The sequence below is a fragment of the Oncorhynchus gorbuscha genome, linkage group LG05 (genome assembly GCF_021184085.1).
Source record: "Oncorhynchus gorbuscha isolate QuinsamMale2020 ecotype Even-year linkage group LG05, OgorEven_v1.0, whole genome shotgun sequence".
Taxonomy (NCBI): domain Eukaryota; kingdom Metazoa; phylum Chordata; class Actinopteri; order Salmoniformes; family Salmonidae; genus Oncorhynchus; species Oncorhynchus gorbuscha.
The window spans coordinates 75,154,931-75,179,611 of NC_060177.1; the positions used below are offsets into that span (position 1 = coordinate 75,154,931).

At 42.3% G+C, this 24,681-nt stretch overlaps 1 protein-coding gene across 1 annotated transcript; it reads left to right on the forward strand.

Annotated features, from left to right (window-relative positions):
• The first annotated feature begins 218 nt into the window (after positions 1 to 218).
• Positions 219 to 24,426, forward strand: LOC124036502 (vacuolar protein sorting-associated protein 37B-like). The gene is made up of 4 exons (XM_046351167.1): positions 219 to 476; positions 17,217 to 17,388; positions 20,935 to 21,017; positions 21,365 to 24,426. Exons 1-4 carry the CDS (start codon positions 372 to 374, stop codon positions 21,845 to 21,847), a joined length of 843 nt encoding a protein of 280 aa, XP_046207123.1. The 5' UTR covers positions 219 to 371; the 3' UTR covers positions 21,848 to 24,426.
• The last annotated feature ends 255 nt before the right edge of the window (positions 24,427 to 24,681 follow it).

Consider the following 24,681-nt stretch of genomic DNA (forward strand, 5'->3'; position numbering starts at 1 on the left):
CATTTCTAAACCTAACACTAAAACTGTACTTTTTCTCTTATTATTTTTACAATTTCAAATTAAAACACAATAACAAAACAGGATATCACACTTATATTTTCTCTGAAGAAACTTAAAATGACTACTTTTTATTTTAATAAAAAATAAATAATAGTAACTATACGTTCTGTAATGTACTGTCTGATGATGTCAAATCCCCACCAATCCTGTCCTAGAGACCCACAGCTTCCGGTGATACTCGAGCTTCTTTTTTTTGTATCTTCAGCCAGTCAGTCACCTATCTTGATGCTGTTGTTTATTCTCCGGATCGCGTAAACTTGGTGAAGTGAAAGGATCCGCGAGGCAAAGAGAGGAACACAGCTGTGACAGAAATGTCTGGTTTTGGGAACAAGTTTAGTTCGTACTCGATGACACAGCTCAACGAATTGCTTGAAGATGATGACAAACTCAACAGCATTGTCCAAGAAATGGAAGAGGTAAGCCACTATAACAATATTACTATATAGCTTGGGTTTTCTGCTGCATTGTTTCAATGTCAATCCCTTTGTTTAGCTTTCGCCAGCTTGTAGGGTAGGCAACGAAGCCTCCAGGGAAAGTTACAAATTTGCGGAACAATGGCATACTTCCCAATATATATATATATATTTTACCTCTTATGTGCGGGGAGGTAGAGTAGCTTATTTCGATGTCAGGTGTGTTACGCTCTTTTGCGACCTTTTTAGAACGTTGCTTTCTTACTCGAAGTAACCTTCCTGGAACTCGAGACGTTTCGTAGAATCGAAGCACTGTTGCAGTTTGCCATTTTACAGCGTAACAAGTAAAAACACTCGCAGTGATTGACAGTACAAGAAACATGACAACACTGTTGTAGTTAAAATGGGCAGAATCCTTCCCATATTTGTATTGGTAGTAGATTCATATTGATCAACATGTAATGAAAATAGTAAAAATACGTACTTCCTCTCTGGGGAGGGAGTCCGATATTGTGGTTGGTAAGTGACAAAGCAAAATACTGTACGCTATGTTGCCAAGCTGCAGACATGACATGACATACAGTTCAGCTGGTCAGAAAGGATCTGTTTGGAAAACGTCAATTGCAAGACCCAACAGGGCAGGTATTCACACTTATTTCTGTTTAAATTGGTGCAATGCCACGAAGTCATGGTCTTGCGCCCGATCTAAAAAAATATAACATTTTCACTTGTATAACCAGCATCCCTTTTAGCCCAGGGGAACCCTGCCCTGAACCCAGTTTGTGAGTAAATAAATACATATGACCACGATTGGCCAATTGTAAGGACACTGATGACAACAAGCATGGCGTTGTCAGCTGCTGAATGGACTTAGTTGCAAACTGTGCCATGGCATTCTGCTCAACTAAACAGAATAACTTTCAGTACATTGTTAGATTATATTGAATGTAAACCACTCCACGGCTTAATACTGATGATTGCTTAAGTTTTCAGAGTCCTCCTTTGTCAGAACTTCTAGTATCACACAAAAAAACAATAACCTAGCTGTCCCACTGTATGTGAGGGTGAACTTACTTGGTTCCTAGACATGAATTCCATAGAATCCTCCTTTCCTACAGATGGATCTAGGCCTTCGTAATCTGTAAGGTCTTTAACTGACATTGTAAAATAATCAGTGAAACCAGCAAACATTGATTTGCTTGTCTCAATGTGCTATCATCAGAGATTAGCTTTTTATAGTCCAAGTTCCTTTTCTATTACTCCCTCTATCTGTTTCTAGCTGACCATGGTTTCCTTTTACTCCGTATGATGCAGCAACAGTTTGTGGCAATGGAGTCGAATGCCGATAGAGCTATATATCACAGAGCTAATGCTGTAGGTTACCAACCATGGACCTTCAGCTATGTCATTACAGGTTACAGAGGGTTGTGTATTGACCTGTCAGTGGAGGGAATTAGTCATAGTCTGTGTACCAAATGGCACCCTATTCCATGTACCTCTTTTGACCAGATACCTGGTGAAAAGTAGTGCTGCTCTATGTAGGGAATAGGGTGCCATTTGGTACAAAGTGAGAAGTGCTCCTAATGACTGGAAAAGGCAGTTCTGACTAATTCAGGACACACCTCATTGAGTAAGTTGGGAAGTTCTGCACCGTTATCATATTATGTGTGTGTATATTGTAAGGGGACAAAGGCGAAGCTGATGGCTGTCACAGCTCTGAACATGTGAATGTAATCTGAGCAGGTAGAGTAAGTAAGTACACTGTGTACTGCTCCAGGAATGAGAATTCATTGTATGCATACCCGTAAGTATAGACATGTGTCCACTTCCGGGTAGCTAACACATTTGGAAATGCCCTCGCCGGCCCAGTAATTGTGTGCAAATGGGGTTACATTTAAATTTGGTCTGTTCTTGTTATTTGAGTTGAAGAATAATCTCAGTCTGAATCTACACGAGTCTCCTCTGTTTGGTTTACCTTGGTTTTGTATCATAGGCTATACACCGACTGTTTTATATTTGTCTGGCAGCCAGACATCAATCAACATTTACATTTTCACAATTTAGCAAAAACTCTTATCCAGAGAGACTTACAGTAGTGAGTGCATACATTTTCATACACATTGACATAATTATATTTGTCACATGCTTTGTAAACAACCGGTGTAGACTAACTTGTGCCCTACTAGTAGATATAAACCTACTGTTCTAAATTAACTCTGTGGATTATTATTTTACTGCGCTCTCTAATAGTGTGTGTGTGTGTGTGTGTGTGTGTGTGTGTGTGTGTGTGTGTGCGCGTGCGCATGTTAGTCAGGGACAGACGGGGACTATAGCTGCCAGACTGGCCTTGGTTTGATCAGGCAGCAGAAACTGCACACTATTTTCAACCCAACACATCCAGCTAAGAATAGCATATCAAGCAAGGAAAGTTCCCTTTGAACAAATGTTACAGGGAGGATCTGGATGCCAGGGTGCTGGGTGACCTAGTTGTCTATCACCACATGGTGTATCTTATGATTAACTTAACATGTGAAATGTACAAATTCTAAGTGAATTTGAGTTTAAGCTGATTGTGTACAGTCATTCAGCCTCTCTATGTGAATTTCTTCCATGATCAGTGTCTCAGTAGGCAAAGCCTCTTTCTCAGTAGAGCTGTAGAGAAGAGCCACATTGTCACCATTTTGATGTGATTGTAGTTAAAGAGACCTGCAGAAGTAAAATAACATAATCGCAGGTGTAAGCCAGTATCAGTCAGTGAATAAGAGACTGTGATATGTAACTAGACCTGTACCAGTATTGTGTCTTTACTATCATTAAATTGACTTACAGTTTTTTTTATCAAAGATTCTCTTATTATTATGCGATCGACTGATTAATCACGTAACGGTAATTAACTAGGATGTCGGGGCACCGAGGAAATAACTTTTCAGATATTTTATTTGATCAATTAGTCTTCGACTTAATGAATTATTTACTTTACCTCACGTTAGTCTCATTCCAAATGTCGAAAATGGTTGGTTATCTGCACCAACCCAGTCTTCACTATGAGTCATCCATACGTCAATTGTCTTAAATCATTTATTTATTACTAAGTAATTCACAGAAATGCATAAACAAACAGTAAATATGGTTACATGAAATGATAGAATGTGCCCTAGTGGGCTAAACCGGCATGGTGGCTTGTTAGACAAAAGGGAAGTGGGGGTCGACTAAGAAGTCACTACAGAGTGATAATTCTAACAATTGAAATGCTTTGTACATGAACGCTCACTCATTCGGGAACAATTGCAATAAATATATATATATATATTTACGCTCAGTGTGTCATCTTGATCGCTGGTGAAAAGTTTGTTTGTTGGAGAGTTTTGTTCTCTCTGTCTTGGTTAGAGGGGATAGTTCAGAGTGACATTCATTCATTTGTTATAGAATGGATGTTTTTGGTGGTTGTTGTTCTTTGCGTTCAATGATACCGAATTCCTAGCTGCAGACTAGTAATTCATATCAAAGACTTGTTCTTATTCTGTCGGTATCGATAATCGTAAGAGTTTAGAGTTTAACCACGTTAAAAGATTCAGCAATGGTCTACAACCTTTGTCCCCCTCCTAATGGAGAAAAACATGGTCTCGTGATAATTTCTCAAAGTTGGGTTTTATTCAGAATGGCAGAAAAGGGCTGTCCCAGGACGCCTGACCCTAACTGGGCTCAGGGGCGGTCCTCTGATTTAGTTAACTCCAATTCCCTTTTTAAGTTCATTAAACAGTCCAAAATCACATTGTAAAATAGTGTAAACAGTATCATACTCACTCATTTATGTTATACAACAATTAGATGTAAACCTCATATGAGGCTATTATATAAACAGCGTTATGGTAATGTGGCCACACCGTCTCCCATGAGCTTCCCCAAGTTGTAACAAACGGACCAGTTCGTAGCTGGATTCTTCACCGATCTTTTATACTTTCTCCGGAACATGAAATTTGTTCGTACCTCAATTTCTGTGAGGTGGAAGGAATTCCTTGGTTCTCTATGAAAATGTACTCTCTCTATACTGCGTGTCCATGAGGAGATCCTCAGGAATTTACGACGTCTCTCTGGCCACAGCAGCCTAGTTGAATGAGGAAAGGGGGAGGCAGGGAGAGGGGGATGGGCTCGCCACCCCAAAGAGGCAACGTCATGACACCAGGCCTGACATTGGGACATGTCCTCTTTATCTCACTCCCTGTTTGGCTAGACAGGGCTCTGCAATCCTCTATTGGACCAACAATGCTCCAGACTAACATTTCCCCCTACTAACTTTTTCAGTTGGTGATGACCAGGTCATAGTTAGGTGGAACCCCCGTCCCCCCCCTCAAAAAATGTGTGCAGCGTCACACAATACATTTGAAGCATCATCTTATAATTTATTATAATGTCATTCACAATGTTTTATTAAGAAGTGACAGCCTACTGAGATGGTATTCAATAAATATGTTCTAACATGTCCAAACAGGAATTCATAATTCAAAATATTTAGATATGCAACCTAATCCAGTGATTTGTCATGAATTTTGGGTTAACGAATAGGCAAAAATAGGACTACAACATGTTCTGTTTTTTTTTTAGTTCAAAAGAGATGAATTGCCTTCATCTTTATGTGCACTAATATATTATAGTGGGGGAATTATTTAGTCAGCCACCAATTGTGCAAGTTCTCCCACTTAAAGATGAGAGAGGCCTGTAATTTTCATCATAGGTATGTATACTTCAACTATGACAGACAAAATTAGAAAAGAAATCCAGAAAATCACATTGTAGGATTTTTAATGAATTTGTTTGCAAATTATGGTAGAAAATAAGTATTTGGTAACCTACAAACAAGCAAGATTTCTGGCTTTCACAGACCTTTAACTCCTTCTTTAAGAGGTTCCTCTGTCCTCTGCTCGTTACCTGTATTAATGGCACCTGTTTGAGCTTGTTATCAGTATAAAAGACACCTGTCCACAACCTCAAACAGTCACACTCCAAACTCCACTATGGCCAAGACCAAAGAGCTGTCAAAGAACACCAGAAACAAAATTGTAAACCTGCACCAGGCTTGCCCCACTGTATATAGGCCTAATTCAATTTGGTAATTCACCATATGAGGAAGTGGAAACTCAAAACATATTGGCTAGATCGTGACTCTAATGATAAAATGAATACCCTTGTCAAACCAAAGAACTTTGAAAATGAATTTCCTATCAATTTTAATCTCTTTCTAGAAAAATGTAATTTGCTGGTAAAACTTCACAGGTAATTTTCATGGGTCAAAATCACATTTCATTAGGAATTCAAGTCCACCAATTTTTTTAAACAGACTTTAGGGATATGATACCACAGAGGTAGGATTAAACAGACAATTTCAACCATTTAATCCTAAAAGTACCCATGAACAACTTAAAATCAATAGGAAGTAAACATCCATGATAATCTTTTTCATAAATTTTGATTTCCAAATATGTGTTTTATTCCTCTAAATAAATCTAACAATTTACTTGTTTGGTGTTGTTAGAAGAAAGAAAAAGGAATTGACTTGGGTAAAGTATTCTAGATAAACCATCAGTCTTGCACAAAGAACACAACTCAATTTTGAGTCCTCACGTTGCAGCCACTGACTTAAAGAATCTCTCATGGAATTAATTATACTATCAATGTTGAAAGAGTCTCTGAAACATTTTTTTTGTGATAAAAAAATAATTAATATTTAACTTTGTTTTTAACAGGTAGGGAGGCAATGTTGACTTGAGTCACAGCAGTGAATTGGCATGATATCACATTTGTTAAGGTTGAGTCAACCCAGAGGCCAAAGAACATTTCTTGATTATGTCAATAGCCAAGGGAGTAAAAGGTTAATATAATCTGCAAATTGACTGATATTTATATCTTTACCAAAAATACGGATCCCTTTTAAATTCTCAGATTTGTTAGATACTGATCCCTTTTCAATTCTCAGTAAATTGTTGGCTACAATAAATAAAAGAGTGGAGATTGGACAACCCTGCCTAATTCCTCTAGCAATAGAGAAACGAGGGGATGTTCCATTATTCATAGCCACCGAACTGTTAGTATCATGTCTATTGACATTTTTGGCCTGATGTTAGAAGGTTCTTGCTTTCAGTCTACAAAGAGAGTATTGCTAATCCTATCTTACCTCCTTCTTTGAGACGGGGACTATTAGTTTTTATGCCCAAACTAAAGAAGGAATCTCTTTACTTGGACAATTGGAGACCAATCATATTATTGGCAACTGACTGCTAATAGGCTGAAAAAGGGCCTTGATGATATCAGTGGAACTCAACCTTCATTAAAGGAAGGAGTATTCGTAACCATATACTATTGATATTTTAGATTACAGTTAATAGATGGCTTTATATTGTGTTTAGATTATGTTTTTTGACACTTTAGAGCATAACATTTTTATTTAGAACTAACTCTACTTTTGGGTTCGGGGAGAATTTTTGTAAAGGGCTGTGATAATACCTACTGCTAGTAGCCATGTATTAATCTAACAGTAAATGCTTCGTGCACTTGCAATGTGACTAGATGGTCACAGTCTGGAGCCCTGACTGAGCTCCAGAGGAGGCTCCAAATAAAAGCCTCTGTTTGGGTGTGAGGCTTCCTCTGGCCTTCTGTGCTCTATGGATGTATGTGTGTTTATCAAGCATCAGAGTAGGAGTGTTGATCTAGGATTAGGTGTTCCCTGTCCATAAAATCATATTAATTATGATCTAAAAAGGCTGAACTGATCCTAGATCAGCACCCCTACCTACTCTGAGCCACTTGATACGGCCGCTGTACTCAATCCCTACACAGCTAAAAGCCTCTGCCTTCAGCATAATAACGTCATATGGCATCTTAAATAGGAAGAAAATGAATATGGTGAGCAGCACAGTCTGTCTGGTGTGACAGTTTTGGTGTTCTCCTGTTAAATTTGTTCCTCGTCTTCTGTCACTGTACAGAGAAAGTGGAGATCCAGTCATTAACTATTTCCTTCCCCTGTAAAACAGTGTTTTTTTTGGGGGGGGGGGTTTGACAGAACAAGCCTGCAGTCATGGATGCTATTTAAGGCTTTTTTCCCTCCAGTGCACTGCGTTGGAGTGGCTTATTGAGACACGGTTCTGTTGGTTGTATGGTTTGGTCAGGTCACGACAGTACAGTGTGTGAAGCACAGTGGTTATGAATGCACTTAGCCTCTGGCCTTGTCTGAAATGTGGTTTTCTCTCTGTCACCATCCATACCCACCCACTCGCAGCCCAAGTCCACACTGCTGGCTGGCTTCTGTCATTCCGTGACAAAATCATTTGTTTTGGAAGAAGTGTTCTACTGCCTATTAGGTTAGTTAATTCATTTCCAAAGCTGGGCCACATGATGCTGTTCACGCCCAAGCTACTTGCTTTTTCTGTCCATGTAGCTTGATGAGACTGACCCGAGTCATGTGGTAAAATGACTCGAGTCATTGCAATTAGTTATGTTCGTTTTCGCTTAGCATTTAGCTAACAGCGTCTGTAATTTCGCTATCAGTTTGTACAAATTTAGTTAGATTTATGGTAATAGAAGCCCCAGAGGGCATTTTTTTTTGCTACATACAGTACCAGTAAAAGTTGGGAAATTACTTTCTCATTCAATGGTTTTTCTTAATTTGTACTATTTTCATGTAGAATTATAGTGAAGACCACAAAACTATGAAAAAACAAATATGGAATTGTGTAGTAACCAATAAAGTGTTAAACAAATCAAAATATATTTGAGGTTCTTCAAAGTAGCCACGCTTTGCCTTGATGCCAGCTTTGCACACTCTTGGCATTCTCTCAACCAGCTTAATGAGAAATGCTTTTCCAACAGTCTTGAAGGAGGTCCCACATATGCTGAGCACTTGTTGGCTTCGTTTCCTTCACTCCGCGGTCCAAACCATCTCAATTTGGTTGAGGTTGGGTGATTGTGGAGGCCAGGTCATCTAATGCAGGACTCCATCACTCTCCTTGGTCAAATATCTCTTACACAGGCTGGAGGTGTGTTTTGGGTCATTGTCCTGTTGAAAAACAAATGATAGTCCCACTAAGTGCAAACCAGATGGGATGGCGTATCGCTGCAGAATGCTGTGATAGCCATGCTGCTTGAGTGTAGCTTGAATTCTAAATACCGATAGTGTCACAAGCAAAGCACCATAACACATCCTCCTCCATGCTTCACGGTGGGAACCACAGATGTGACGATTATCCGTTCACCTACTCTGCATCTCACAAAGACACGGCGGTTGGAACCAGAAATCTCACATTTGGACTCATCAGACCAAAGGACAGATTTCCACCAGTCTAATGTCCATTGCGCGTGTTTCTTGGCCCAAGCAAGTCTCTTCTTCTTATTGGTGTCCTTTAGTAGTGGTTTCTTTGCAACAATTCGACCAAGAATGCCTGATTTACGCATTCTCCTTTGAACAGTTGCCCACCATTCTTGTGATCATGTTGATGTCTGTTACTTGAAATCTGTGAAGCATTTCTTTGGACTGCAATCTAAGGTGCAGTTAACTCTAATGAACTTATCCTCTGCAGCAGAGGTAGCTGTGGGTCTTCCTTTCCTGTGGTGGTCCTCATGAGAGCCAGTTTCCTCATAGCGCTTAATGGTTTTTGCGACTGCACTTGGAGAAACTTGAAAAGTTCCTGACATTTTCCGTGTTGACTGACCTTCATGTCTTGAAGTCTTGACTGTTGTTTGTCTTTGCTATTTTGAGCATTTTCTAGCAATAATATGAACTTGGTCTTTTACCAAATAGGGCTATCTTCTGTATACCACCCCTATCTTGTCACAACACAACTGATTGGCTCAAACATATTAAGAAGGTAAGCAATTCCACAAATTAACTTATAACTAGGCACACCTGTTAATTGAAATGCATTCCATTGTGACTACCTCATGAAGCTGGTTGAGTGAATGCCAGGAGTTTGCAAAGCTGTCATCAATGCAAAGGGTGGCTACTTTGAAGAATCTCAAATATAAAATATATTTAGATTTGTTTAGCACTATTTTGATTACTACATGATTCCATGTGTTATTTCATAGTTTTGATGTGTTCACTATTATTTTACAATGTAAAAAAAAATAAGTAGGTGTGTCCACACTTGACTGGTACTGTACATAGACACACTGGCTTTACTCAAAACAGTGGCATGTCTTTAGTAAAAAATGAAAAAGTAAGGGGCCTAAATGGCTGCCCTGGGGAATTCCTGATTCAACCTGGATTAGTTTGGAGAGGCTTCTATTAAAAAACACCCCCTGTGTTCTATTATACAGGTAACTATTTATCCACAGTATAGCAGGGGGTGTAAAGCAATAACAAGTTTTTCCAGCAGCAAACTATGATCGATAATGTCAAAAGCTGCACTGAAGTCTAACAAAACAGCCCCACAATCTTTTTATCATCAATTTCTCTCAGCCAATTATCAGTCATTTGTGTAAGTGCTGTGCATCTTGAATGTCCTTCCCTATAAGCGTGCTGAAAGACTGTGGTCAGTTTCTTTACTGTAAAATGGCATTGTATTTGGTCAAACACTATTTTTTTACTAAGGGTTGGCGACAAGGTTAATTGGTTGGCTGTTTGAGCCAGTAAATGGGGCAGAATTACTGGGGCGGAATTACTTTTGCTTCCCTCCAGGTCTGAGTGCACACACTTTCAAGGAATCTTAATTTGAAGATATGGCAAATAGGTGTGGCAATATCGTCCTCTATTATCTTCAGTAATTTTTCATCCAAGTTTTCAGACCCCGGTTGCTTTTCATTGTTGATAGACAACAACAAAGAATTTTACCCTCACTTTACGGAATTCTAAATTCCAATGCTTGTCTTTCATTTCATCAGTTAGACTTGGATGTGTAGTGTCTGCGTTTGTTGCTTGTATGTCATGCCTATGTTTGCTAATCTTGCCAATGAAAAAAATCATGAAAGTAATTAGCGATATCAGTAGGTTTTGTGATGAAGGAGCTGAGTTTGCCTTTTTGGCCAAAGTTTTATTTAGGTGCTCCAGAACTTTTTACTCTCATTCTTTTATATAATTTGTTGTTGTTTCATAGTATAGTTTCTTCTTCCTTTTATTCAGTTTAGTCACATGAATTCTCTATTTGCATTACATTTAACAATCTGTTGTGCTGCCAGACTTATTTGCCATTTTTTTTAATGGATGCATGCTTATTAGTAACTGGAATTAGCCATTTCATAAACGTGTCAAGTGCAGCGTCTGGTTGCTCCTCATTACACACCACAGACCAACAAATTATTTACATTAAAAACATAGGAATCACTGCAAAAATGTCTTGTATGACTATATTAGGCCCAGCCTTTTTGGAACTTTGGTTTTCCTAGATATGGCTACTATATTGTGAAAACAACTTCTGATGGATCTGGATATTGCTTTCAAGCAAATTTCTGCAGCAGTCGTAAAGATGTGATCAATACACGTTAGATGATTTAAATCCTGTGCTGTTTGTTACTATCCTGGTAGCGTGACTGATATCCAGAACCATGTTACAGGCACTGATTACAGTTTGAAGCTTTTTATTGAGTGGGAAGCTTGATGAAAGCCAGTCTGTATTTAATTTGCCCAGAAAATATACCTCTGTTGATATCACACATTATCAAGCATTTCACACACGTTATCCAGATACTGACTAGCACTTGGTGGTCTATAGGCTTTAGGTGAGGCAGATGAACCTGTAGCCATATTACTTCAACAGTATTTACAATTACATCCTCTCTAAGCTTTACGGGAATGTGGTTCTGAATATAAACATCAACACCTCCATTGGCATTTGTCTTTTCTGTAGGTTTTATAACCATGTATTGCTACTATTGTATTGTTGAAGGTATTATTTTAGTTTCAGATAGTCAGAATTAGAATATTATTGGTTACTACCAAGTTAGTAATTTCATGACTCTTGTTTCTTAACCTACATATGTTAATGTGGGCTATTTTTAGCTCTTTACTGGGATGCTTGATTGTTTGCATTGCTTTACTGGGAAGCTTAGCAGAAGTATACATGCTCATGTTATTTTTGTTATTGCAAGTTTGGCTGCACACAGTGAACTTCCTACTAGAATACACTGCCTCAGTGCTAACAATATAACTCTGGCACCTGATTACTGCAAACAATAGCTGTAAGATCAGCAGAGGCATTCAGGGCAGTTAGAGGAACATACAATAGGTTACTTATATTGTGTCTACCAACGCCCCTGGTATAATGTACTTTGTAGTAGCATTATTTATTTTATTTTATTTGTTTATATTTTTTAATTTGACCTTTTTCTCCCCAATTTTGTGGTATCCAATTGTTTAGTAGCTAGTATCCTATCTCATCGCTACAATTCCCATACGGGCTCGGGAGAGACAAAAGTTGAAAGTCATGCGTCCCCCGATACACAACCCAACCATGCCGCACTGCTTCTTAACACAGCGCCATCCAACCCGGAAGCCAGCGGAGCAAACACAGTGCACCTGGCAACCTTGGTTAGTGCGCACTGTGCCCGTCCCGCCACAGGAGTCGCTGGTGCGCGATGAGACAAGGATTTCCCTACCGGCCAAACCCCCCTAACCTGGACGATGCTAGGCCAATTGTGCTTCGCCCCACGGAGCGGCCGGTTACGACAGAGCCTGGTCGCAAACACAGCGTCTCTGGTGGCGCAGCCCTTAACCACTGCGCCACCCGGGAGGCCCCTGTAGTAGCATTATGACAACTCATCGACACAGTGGTAGGGACTAACTGAGCTGTGCTTGGGTCACTGATAAGTTCTTATTTGCAACTGCGACCTGGCCAAGATAAAGCATAGCAGTGTGAACAGACAACACAGAGTTACACATGGAGCAAACAATTAACAAGTCAATAACAGAGTAGAAAAAAAATAAAAGAGGGGGGGAGTCTATATACATTGTGTGCAAAAGGCATGAGGAGGTAAGCGAATAATTACAATTTTGCAGATAAACATTGGAGTGATAAATGATCAGATGGTCATGTACAGGTAGAGATATTGGTGTGCAAAAGAGCAGAAAAGTAAATAAATAAAAACAGTATGGGGGCTTTGTTGGAGGCTTTGTTGCGGAATAGAAAGCCGACTCTAGATTTGATTTTCGATTGGAGATGTTTGATATGAGTCTGGAGGAGAGTTTATAGTCTAGCCAGACACCTAGGTACTTATAGATGTCCACATATTCAAGGTCGGAACCATCCAGGGTGGTGATGCTCGTCGGGCGTGCGGGTGCAGGCAGCGAACGGTTGAAAAGCATGCATTTGGTTTTACTAGCGTTTAAGAGCAGTTGGAGGCCACGGAAGGAGTGTTGTATGGCATTGAAGCTCGTTTGGAGGTTAGATAGCACAGTGTCCAAGGACGGGCCGGAAGTATATAGAATGGTGTCGTCTGCGTAGAGGTGGATCAGGGAATCGCCCGCAGCAAGAGCTGATCATTGATATATACAGAGAAAAGAGTCGGCACTAGAATTGAACCCTGTGGCACCCCCATAGAGACTGCCAGAGGACCGGACAGCATGCCCTCCGATTTGACACACTGAACTCTGTCTGCAAAGTAGTTGGTGAAACAGGCAAGGCAGTCATCAGAAAAACCGAGGCTACTGAGTCTGCCGATAAGAATCTGGTGATTGACAGAGTCGAAAGCCTTGGCAAGGTCGATGAAGACGGCTGCACAGTACTGTCTTTTATCGATGGCGGTTATGATATCGTTTAGTACCTTGAGTGTGGCTGAGGTGCACCCGTGACCGGCTCGGAAACCAGATTGCACAGCGGAGAAGGTACGGTGGGATTCTAGATGGTCAGTGACCTGTTTGTTGACTTTAGATAGGCAGGGCAGGATGGATATAGGTCTGTAACAGTTTGGGTCCAGGGTGTCTCCCCCTTTGAAGAGAGGGATGATTGCGGCAGCTTTCCCAATCCTTGGGGATCTCAGACGATATGAAAGAGCGGTTGAACAGGCTGGTAATAGTAGGGGTTGCGACAATGGCGGCGGATAGTTTCAGAAATGGACGGTCCAGATTGTCAAGCCCAGCTGATTTGTACGGGTCCAGGTTTTGCAGCTCTTTCAGAACATCTGCTATCTGGATTTGGGTAAAGGAGAACCTGGAGAGGCTTGGGCGAGTAGCTGCGGGGGGGGGGGGGGGGCTGTTGGCCGAGGTTGGAGTAGCCTGGCGGAAGGCATGGCCAGCCGTTGAGAGATGCTTATTGAAGTTTTAGATAATCATGGATTTATCGGTGGTGACCGTGTTACCTAGCCTCAGTGCAGTGAGCAGCTGGGAGGAGGTGCTCTTGTTCTCCATGGACTTCAGTGTACCAGAACTTTTTGGAGTTGGAGCTACAGGATGCAAAATTCTGCCTGAAGAAGCTGGCCTTAGCTTTCCTGACTGACTGCGTGTATTGGTTCCTGACTTCCCTGAAGAGTGGCATATCGTGGGGACTATTCGATGCTATTGCAGTCCGCCACAGGATGTTTTTGTGCTGGTCGAGGGCAGTCAGGTCTGGAGTGAACCAAGGGCTATATATGTTCTTAGTTCTGCATTCTTTGATCGGAGCATGCTTATCTAAAATGGTGAGGAAGTTACTTTTTAAAGAATGACCAGGCATCCTCAACTGACGGGATGAGGTCAATGTCCTTCCAGGATACCCGGGCCAGGTCGATTAGAAAGGCCTGCTCACAGAAGTGTTTTAGGGAGCGTTTGACAGTGATGAGGGGTGGTCGTTTGACTGCGGCTCTGTAGCGGATACAGGCAATGAGGCAGTGATCACTGAGATCCTGGTTGAAGACAGCGGAGGTGTATTTGGAGGGCCAGTTGGTCAGGATGACGTCTATGAGGGTGCCCTTGTTTACAGATTTAGGGTTGTACCTGGTGGGTTCCTTGACGATTTGTGTGAGATTGAGGGCATCTAGCTTAGATTGTAGGACTGCCGGGGTGTTAAGCATATCCCAGTTTAGGTCACCTAACAGAACAAACTCTGAAGCTCGATGGGGGGCGATGAATTCACAAATGGTGTCCAGGGCACAGCTGGGGGCTGAGGGGGGTCGGTAGCAGGCGGCAACAGTGAGAGACGTATTTCTGGAGAGAGTAATTTTCAAAATTAGTAGTTCGAACTGTTTGGGTATGGACCTGGAAAGTATGACATTACTTTGCAGGATATCTCTGCAGTAGACTGCAACTCCTCCCCCTTTGGCAGTTCTATCTTGACGGAAAATGTTATAGTTGGGTATGGAAATCTCTGAATTTTTGGTGGCCTTCCTGAGCCACGATTCAGACACGGCAAGGGCATCAGGGTTAGCAGAGTGTGCTAAAGCAGTGAGTAAAACAAACTTAGGGAGGAGGCTTCTGATGTTGACATGCATGAAACCAAGGCTTTTTCGATCACAGAAGTCAACAAATGAGGGTGCCTGGGGACATGCAGGGCCTGGGTTTATCTCCACATCACCCGCGGAACAGAGGAGGAGTAGTATGAGGGTGCGGCTAAAGGCTATCAAAACTGGTCGCCTAGAGCGTTGGGGACAGAGAATAAAGGGAGCAGATTTCTGGGCATGGTAGGATATATTCAGGGCATAATGCGCAGACAGGGGTATCGTGGGGTGCGGGTACAGCGGAGGTAAGCCCAGGCACTGGGTGATGATGAGAGAGGTTGTATCTCTGGACATGCTGGTTGTAATGGGTGAGGTCACTGCATGTGTGGGAGGTGGTACAAAGGAGGTATCAGGGGTATGAAGAGTGGAACTAGGGGCTCCATTGTAAACTAAAACAATGATAACTAACCTGAACAACAGTATACAAGGCATATTGACATTTGAGAGAGACCTACAGTAATCACAGGTGTTGAATTGGGAGAGCTAGCTAAAACAGTAGCTAAAACAGTAGGTGAGACAACAACAGCTAATCAGCTAGCACAACAACCGCAGGTAAAATGGCGTTGACTAGGCAGGGAGGGTCGGATTAACTACACACAGAGCCTGAGTGCGGATGGGGCCGACAGATAAAACATAAACAAGCAGAATGGAGTACCGTGATTAAGGGACAGTCCAGCATGCATCAGCTATGTAGCCAAGTGATCAGTGTCCAGGGGGCAGCGGTGGATGGGGCAGGGGAGCTAGACTGGCGAGTATTATCCAGGTTAAAAAAACTGGCTGGCTGTGCAGAAGGTAAAGGACGCTTGCAGTGGCTAACTATGACTAAATAGCTTGTAGCTAGTTAGCTGGTTAGCTTCTGGATGTTCTTGAATGTGTTCTAAAAAATGTAATATAATAGCGATTCCGTATCACATTGGGTGAGGCAGGTTACCGGAAGGTATAATCAAATTAAAAATCGAAAAGAGATTGAAAGTAAATATGGGCCCGTTGAGTGGTTGGGACGCGGCGATTCAGACGGTTAGCAGGCCTGTGCTAGCAAGCTAACAGTTAGTAGGCCGGGGCTGAACAAGGTAGCAGTTAGCAGGCCGAATTAGCAAGCAAGGAGATAGCAAGGGCTAGAAAGTTAGCCTTTGGGGGACGTCGCGATTGGGTGAGTCTGTTTATACCTCTTCATGCGGTGACATCGATAGACCGGTCGTGGGTCCGGATATTGTAGCCCGGTGGTATGCTTCGGTGGTAGCACAGGAGCTCTGGCCGGGCTAGCTTCAAGCTAAACGGATGGAAATGCTAGCCAGGAGTAATCATCCGGGGTTGCAGTTAGCTAGTTGTGAAGATCCAGCTGAAAATGTTCCGTTTGCGGTGGGAATCCGGGGATAAAAAAATATAAATAATAATATGTCCGTTATGCTCTGCTTAGAGTCACGTTGTTCGAACTGGCGAGAGCTTTCCGCGCTAAAGGTTAGCTGATGACCGGTTAGCTGAAGATCGCTAGCAATGGTTTGCAGACTGATAGCTGGTAGTTAGCTGGCTAGCTTCAGTTGAGGGGTTCCGGATCTGAAGTAAATATAAATACTTTAGAAAAAAAAGCAGATCCGCGCTACATTGGGTGAGGCGGGTTGCAGGAGAGTATTTAGAAGTTGAGGTTTAGCAAAATGTTTTAAAAGATATGCGAAGGAAAATATGTTTAAAAAAACAAAACGATATATACAAGGGACACGACACGACAAGACGTCTGACTGCTACGCCATCTTGTCTGTTCACACTGCTATGCTTTATCTTGGCCATGTCGCAGTTGCAAATGAGAACTTGTTCTCAACTAGCCTACCTGGTTAAATAAAGGTGGAATAAAATAAAAACATAAAATTGTCTCAATGCAGCCTTATAATGCTATGAAAGGATCCAGGAACCCAAAATATGCTGGTGGATCCCATCCTCTTTATAAAATGTGTTTTGTTTCCAAAAGGTATGGAAATTGTCAACAAAAAATACACACATTGCGCTGCAGTAACATCTTAATCGGCGTTCCAGTGGTGTATTTGATCAGCGCATGTGCTAGCACTCCTTATGTGAGTGTAGTTCAGGAAAACAGACTATGCTTACTTAGTAGTTTTCACATACAAACTGTATACTGTATATCCGAACTCAGAATCAAGTATGCTTCCAAAACATAACATGGTCACTGTGGTAGAATGTTTATTTTATTGCCAATTTTCAGATGTCCATGTAAACAGGATTATTAGGGAAATCTTTCTTCTTGCGAACTGTTTAATCTATTGTATTTATCTGACTATCCACAATAATTGCATTATTGTATCCATACTCAATGTCTGTGTGATCCTTTGTATGTTGTAGATGCAGGAGGTGCAACAGACCAAGGTGATGATCCTGGCCAGTAACCGGAGCCTGGCAGAGCAGAACCTTCAACTGCAGCCCAGACTGAATCACCAGAAGAGCCAGCTCACCACTTGCTACAGCTCCCTACAGGAGAGCTTCGAGGCCTACCAGGTTCACAAATCCAAACTAGGTAATAGATGCTACAGAAACAAGACTAGGGTTCCTGCCGTATTTGCCATTCTGACTCAGATGAGGCTTTCTTACTGTTTGAATTTATATATTTGAATTTGAAATGCATTACTGTTGACATGAATAGGTTGATATGATAAACAACTTTTATTTTGATTGACATGGTTTGTGTGACGGTTTGAAGAAGTTCAATGCTATTACCCGGATTGCCAAATTGACAACTCACTTTGAGCTTTTGAACATTGTAATTTACTGTCATGGCGGGTAGTTTGTGAGTTTGCATAATATTTTCCTCATGTTTGTTCTTCCATTGGATTATCAGAGAGAAAAATGTGCAATTCTAATAGCTAATCTCATGCTATTTGATATATTTTGCAATGAGGCTGAGAGAAAATGTTGCAGTTTTAAAGTTAATTTCCTGTAATTCTTAACATATTGTGTTACATTTGACGTGTTCATATGCTATCTGGGGGGCCCCCGAGCTTTGGGGGATCCCCCCTGTCTTGCGGGGCCTGTGGAGGTGCATCCTACGCCACTGAATAAATTGACTGCTGATACTTATGACCTGGTATGACGCGAAGGTTGCCAGGCAGCCCCCTCCAAACAGCATGCCAATATTTCACTTCAGTCTTTGTTGTGGTGGATGTAGCACTCACTGATGAAGTTAGTTTGTCTTTGTATTCTCCTCTCGTCACAAGAGCAGTGATTTGGTCCTCCTCAATGCATAGGCTGCCATTTACCCTGCAGCTGAACAGGCTTTCTGTCTCTGCCTCCTTTTGTACACAGTAGATGGTATTGTGCTTTTACATTGACATTTTAGTAATTTAGCAGACACTCATATCCAGAGCGATGTAGTGCATTCATCTTAAGATGGCTAGGTGGGTCAACCTAATATCACAGTCCTAGTACGTACATTTTTCCTCAATAAAGTAGCTATCAGTAAAATCAGAGCTTGAAATTAAAGTGTGTGTGTTAGTTCACAAAATACACATTATTTTTTGGTGTGAGAGGGGGTTTCAGATGTTTTCGGAGGATGGGCAAAGACTCTGCTGCCCAAGCTTCAAGGGGAAGCTGGTTCCAGCATTGAGGTGCCAGGACAGAGAAGAGCTTGGACTGGGCTGAGTGGAAGCTGCCCCCCATAGGGGTGGAAGGGCCAAGAGACCAGAGGTGGCAGAACGGAGGTTGGAGTGTAGGGTTTGAGCAGAGCCTGAGAGTAGGGAGGGGTCCGTAGGCAAGTACCATGGTCTTGTAGTGGATATGAGCTTCGACTGGAAGCCAGTGGAGTGTGCGGGGTGACATGAGAGAACTTGGGAAGGTTGCAGGGGTTTGATGGTACAAGCAGGGAGCCCGGCCAACAGCAAGTTGCAGTAGTCCAGACGGGAGATGACAATGCCTGGACTTATATTCCCATGCTCTACTTGTGTGGCTGTTCTATCATGGAAGACCTCGCCACCTGCCATTTGTTTGTTGATGGCGAGAGGGCTTTTGTCAAATGTAGGATACCGGTTTCCCTGTGTGCTGGCTATCCTAGTTGTAGATTTGCTCTAAGCAGCAGCCGTAGTGCATCTGCATGGGAAGGACAGAGCAGGGTTGTGTCTCAAACAGGCACTTTATTTTTGTGCTATATAGTGGATAGGGTGCCATTTGGGAGACAGCCCACAGCGCTGGGAGCAACTGAACTCAGCCTTGTGACCCAGATGAAAAGCATGGTCTTACGGCAGAATCAACCCAGTATTGTTTGGCACGTGTGTTTCCTTCGCATACAGTGACTCCCTCCACCATAGCAACTGCAACAGGGGTGCTTCAGAACATTCTCGAGGGTGGCAGTGAGTGGGGACCAGGGTGGCAGGACAGACTGTGCCCCCCTGCCCCTTAGTACAACAGCGGGCAAAAAAAGCATGGGAGGGAGGGAAAGAGCGAGAGGAAGAGAGGCCAAAAACTCCCCCTTCACTGTCAGTTGAGGCTGGTCTGTATCCATTACTAAATGGCAGTCTCATGATCCCTGGTCAAAACTGTGTGTGTGTTCCACTCTGGTCTTTCAGAGGTGGAGAATCATTCCATTGTGTGGAGAAGTGCTGATGCTTGTGTGTGTCTGTCTCATTAGAGTGGAGAGGGGATGAGAGAGTCATTTGGCTGGGCCAGAGGAAGAGCTTCTATCCTCCTAACACTTCACTCTGCAACTCACACCTACAGTATGCTTGGATTTGGTTCTAATAGACTATACTTGGAACATGTCTAGTTCACAAATAAATCAAATGATCTCAGTCATGTCAATTGGACCGATGACCACTTCCCCTCCCTGTCCTCTCTGTTTAAATGTCGTCTTCCTGTGATATTAGACAGACGGTAGTTCTCTCTGTCATTGTGGTAATTCACTGTGAGTGGGTGCACTCCGTTGGCTGGGGCAGCTGTGAAACGCCTTGCATCACGCCCGGGGAAGCTGGTTAAATTAAGCCAGTTTTATCTGGCACTTCGCAGGGAGGTGGAGGGGGCCAGGCCTTTGTCTAGGCTTTACAGTGTTTTCTCGATCTTTCCTTTTCTATCTGTCTCTGTCTTTCTTGCTGGAGCTCCCTGATGTATAGCTCAGATCTGTCTTATTCTGACAAGTCAAATGGGTTTACACACATATTACAATACTTTACAATACTTATTTTGTTATTACGCAAACATTGTAATAACAGATATGATTTAAAAAAAATTATGCATACAAATTTTTCCAACCACTCATGCTCTCGTCTTCTAGGCTACATGAGTTATGTCTTTCTGTAAGGTGTGATTTGTCCAGTGTTGGTGAAATGTGGGTGAGTTGGCATTGGCATCACACTAGTGGTTAGGGATAATAAACCTAGAGTTTTGCTGTGTGATCTGGTTGCTTTGGTGTCAGGTCCTGCATGTAATTCCAGCAGCTCTAGCTGGTATTGTCTTTCAGTCAGCAGACTGACTCAACACAGGAACCAGGCTGGCCTCTCGTTCAGCTTCCTTGGAGACTCTCTGACTGGGCCAAATAGCACCCCATACTCACAAAGGGCTCTGGTCAAAAGTAGTGCACTGTTTATGGAGTAGGGTGCATTTACAGACGCAGGCCCCAATCTATTTCAGTTCACCACTCATTATGAAAGACAGTCAGTCTCTTTGCTCAGAGTGGTTCTATCCTGAAAATTCGTAATGAGGCCTTGGTTTTGGTGTCAGAGGTTGTTTTAGAGAATGAGTGACGGCTGGATATGGAGCGCTGTGTGTGTGTTCCCTGCTCACTGGTCGAATACTCCCTTATACTTCTGTAGCAGTCATCATGTGACTCTGTCTCATGTTATTGAGGCCTACTCAATATTTTCAGCAGTATTGTCAACAGTCGTGTGACTAGGAGGCAACTATTTGAGATTAATTCTAGTTGCTGTCGTAAAACAAAATGTCAACTTTTGTCTTGTCCTTTCCGTTCTCCTCTGTTCAGACCACATATTTCCAAGTGTTGTCACTGTGACATGATGCATTCTAGCTACATTTGAAAACAGAATTGTAACTTTGTTTATTTTTTCTCTTCTGTTCACAGACCACAGCTCTGGGAACAGTTCATTGGACACATTTCTTGCTCTATTGCAGGCAGAGGGAGCCAAGATTGAAGAGGAGACAGAGGTAAGCAGCATTACAGCATTACAACACCTCTCTCTGTCAAAGGACGGCCTAATGTGTCCTGCGGCATCAGTTTATACACTGTGTCCTGCCGTTCCTGTTTTTATTTCCGCTGTGGCCCAGAGGCCCTATCCATTTATGGTTTGTTAATCTGACTTTATGGTCCTGATAGTTACAAGTTGGGGGAACACCTTGCGTTTGTTCTTTAGTTTTGTTACTGTCGAATCCTCACATCTATTCATCACATTGTTTATACTTTATTATTATTATTTTTTTCCATAAAAGGGTTGCATGGAATCTCCAGACTGCTTTCTTGGAATGTTTTTAAACCGTCCCTCTTTTCTAAACAGAACATGGCGGACTCCTTCTTGGACGGGGACGTCACCCTGGATGCCTTCATGGACTCGTACCAGAGCAACAGGAAGCTGGCCCACCTGAGGAGGGTGAAGATTGACAAGCTGCAGGAGATGGTGCTGAAGGGTGGACGGCTGCCTCGGGTCCCAGTCTCCTGCTCCCATCCTCAGGAGGTCTCAGCCAGGCCAGCCCCCCTCTACACAGAGGCCAACAACCACAACCCCTTTCCAGTGCCTCAGCCCAGGAGAGCCCCCCCTCCCCCTCCAGCCCAACAACCTCCAGCTGTAGCCTCCCAGCCCCAGCCTGCTGTCTTTTCCTACCCTGCCACCCCATACCCCCCTATCCCCCCCAGGGCAGGCCACCCTTTGCTCAGTGTCAAGCCTGGGTACCAGCACCCTTTTGTGTCTCAGTACCCCCCTGCCCTGCCTCAGAGGCCTCCCCCTCGCATGGCTCCACAGTCTGGCTTCATGATTCAGTAGTGAAGGGGCCACAGTACAGGTGCATTACAGTACATGCAGTGGACTTGCACTGCAGCCTCGCTGGAACTATGAATACGGTGCAACGTATCACAAAGCGGGTTGATTGACTTGCCAAGGCTGGTCTGGGCGTCCAACTGAAGAAGAAAAAAACTATCTATACATCGGGATTGAATTTGCACTCTTACCAGAATCAGAACTCCATTGCTACAACACCCCAGAAAGGACTTGACCTACCAGTCTGCCTATGTCTGCAAAGCTAAATCCCTCAGCGACAGGGCTTTAGATGTAGTCTAAAGTGAAGTACATGTCCATGTATGGTTCACTGGCCTCAGTAGCCTGGACTGGCCATCAACCCAGTTAAATGAGCCCTAGGTTTTCACCACTTTGTCCCAGTCAGACAGTCCATGCCCCTCAGTAATGTCCTCAGTCCTCCCTTTTCTCCTGACGGTGCCTCGTCTGAGGTATCTAAAGGGAAGGGGGACTATAGCTGTTCATCGCTGTTTCTGATCTGAGCTACTGTGTCATTTGAATTGGTTGTTTTTATGTTGCGTTACCAGAGACTGTTCACGGAAGATATTGGCAAACCATATGCAAAACGAACAGAGACCTTACTGTGCTGTTTTTAAAACTTATTTACCAGGTATATCTGCACAAACCTGTATCCATTATATTCTGACTTTCTGACTTATTTCCATAGGGTACTTAGAAATGTTGAGACTTCTTCTTAAATTAATTAATATATATTTAGAGTACTAATCTCTTGCTGGATGCTTATTTTTGCCAGGAAGGAGTGGACAGACATTTTTACAGAAATTGTGAGGTGGGTGCATCTCTTTTCCAGCACAGGGATTTGTCAAAGGATTGCATGGATCGCATGCTCAATCCAATAGGGAGGTCAGTTGGTCTCTGTCGCTCAGGGCAGATATGTGCAAAAATGCACTGATAAGGGTGGGTGGGGCTCTTGTCACAAACACACTGAAACATGGGCCTCTTGCTCTGGCCTACTGAAGGATCTGTCCATGGCCATATAATACATTTTCCTTAACTATATTTTAGTCACTTATCTAATAAGCATATTTTATGCTCGAAAGTTGAGATATTTGTTTGCCTTTTACCTTTTTTTGTCTTGTCCTTCATCACTCATTTCATCATTGAATGAACTTCTTGTCTTGATTTTACTTGGGTACATGTTCTAAAGCTTATCATTCTTGATGTTTTAAGTCATTGCTGTTGAACCAAGATTTAGTCTATATGTCTTAATCTGTGATATAACCATATAGTCCATGTAAAATCAAGCATATAACTGAGCCAGTCATCCACAGTTGTGTGAGCGGTAAGCACCCTCCGTATGTAGACAATGTTTGTGTTGGGCTCTAAAGATTTTGATTCGGATCATATTGACTGAACACCAAAGATTCCATGTCATCTCAATGTCTCTGAAGTTGTTTATAGAGTAACCGTTGTGTAAAAGGACTATTTTCATACCTTCCTGCGTATCCATGTGTTAGGTTTATACCCTTATGGCAGTAGTTTGAAGTGTGCACATTTGAACGTTTGTAGCCTATTGTTTCTTCACACCAGATGCCGTATTCAGGAAATGGAGTCTGGATCAAACATAATTTAGTACCCATCTAAAATGTCTCTTGCACCATTTTTATTACAAATACTTATCCTGAAGGAGTCACATCCTAAAACAGTTGTTGGTTACCTTGTCCTAAATGCTGCAGTTGTGCACTGTTAAAGAGCCACTGAGTGCCTACACTGGACTGATTATGGAGAATCATACTGCTCTATACTCGATCTGTGAACACTGACCATGATTGACTGCTCTGCTGCTCTGGATCCCCCTAGCCTAAGAACGTACATGTATAGTATGTTCCAAGCCCTTTTCTAACGCTACCATCAATGTTTTACTTCCCCTTGGCTGTGCCCCAGTTCAGTTCTCCAACTAATGTGATGGTTATGCATGCCTGGGGGCAAGAAAGGCTTGATTCTGTCTGCCTGTCAGGATTCAACTCTCCTAACTGGTGCTATGGGGCTGGTGCCACCGCTTCAGTTTGCTTCTGAATTTGTGCTTGAGAGGTATGTCTTCAGGGATTGTGCCTATTGCTTGTGTGGTACTTGTACAGCTTCTTTATACCATCAATAGAAGGTGGTTTGCTTGCCTGAGATGGGTGACCACTATTTCTGTTCTTATGCATATCTATGTTTCACCAACACAATGGGACTCCTAGAGTTTAAAAAAATGTGTCTAGTAACAAACAAATGCATGTTTTTGATAAATGGTCCACAATCGGAGCAATAAGTTTGCTTGTGATTTATTATATACCCATTTGGTTTGATGAACTTACATTTCTAACTTACTGTTAAACTCTGAAATTAATCATTGATTTCCTCTGCTGTAGTTAGCTGTTTGTCTGTAACTGGCATAATTCAGCTGTTTGGGCTGCTTTAAAATAGACATTTGTAGTACTCATTTTCATACATTGTTTGCTATGTTATGCAATGTAATGTTGTAGGTCTTTTAGATTTTCAGATTGTAGAGGTGGTTGGTGGAATTATAAAACTATTTTTAAGGATGGTGAATCAATTGTGTTTTTATTATATTTTATATTAAATGTATTTGTTGTCTCTTGAGTTTCATCACACCAAATCACAAAGCTTGATCTGTAAGTTTAATGTCGGTTGTTAGGGAGTAGAGCTGGTACAGTTGGCCATTTCAACTTAATTCAGAATACTTAGAAAGGTTATATTCCAAAATGTGAGGTTAACAATGACATCTGAGCTTGGAATGAAATGTCAATGGAGTTGCTCTCCCTCTACGGCCTAGGCCT

Bases quoted from the DNA above. Each gene is read 5' to 3' on its own strand.
- LOC124036502 (XM_046351167.1), top strand. From the start codon at position 372: ATGTCTGGTTTTGGGAACAAGTTTAGTTCGTACTCGATGACACAGCTC. The intron at 477-17,216 runs GTAAGCCACTAT...TGTATGTTGTAG, and splicing joins TTGTCCAAGAAATGGAAGAG to ATGCAGGAGGTGCAACAGAC. The intron at 17,389-20,934 runs GTAATAGATGCT...TTCTGTTCACAG, and splicing joins GGTTCACAAATCCAAACTAG to ACCACAGCTCTGGGAACAGT.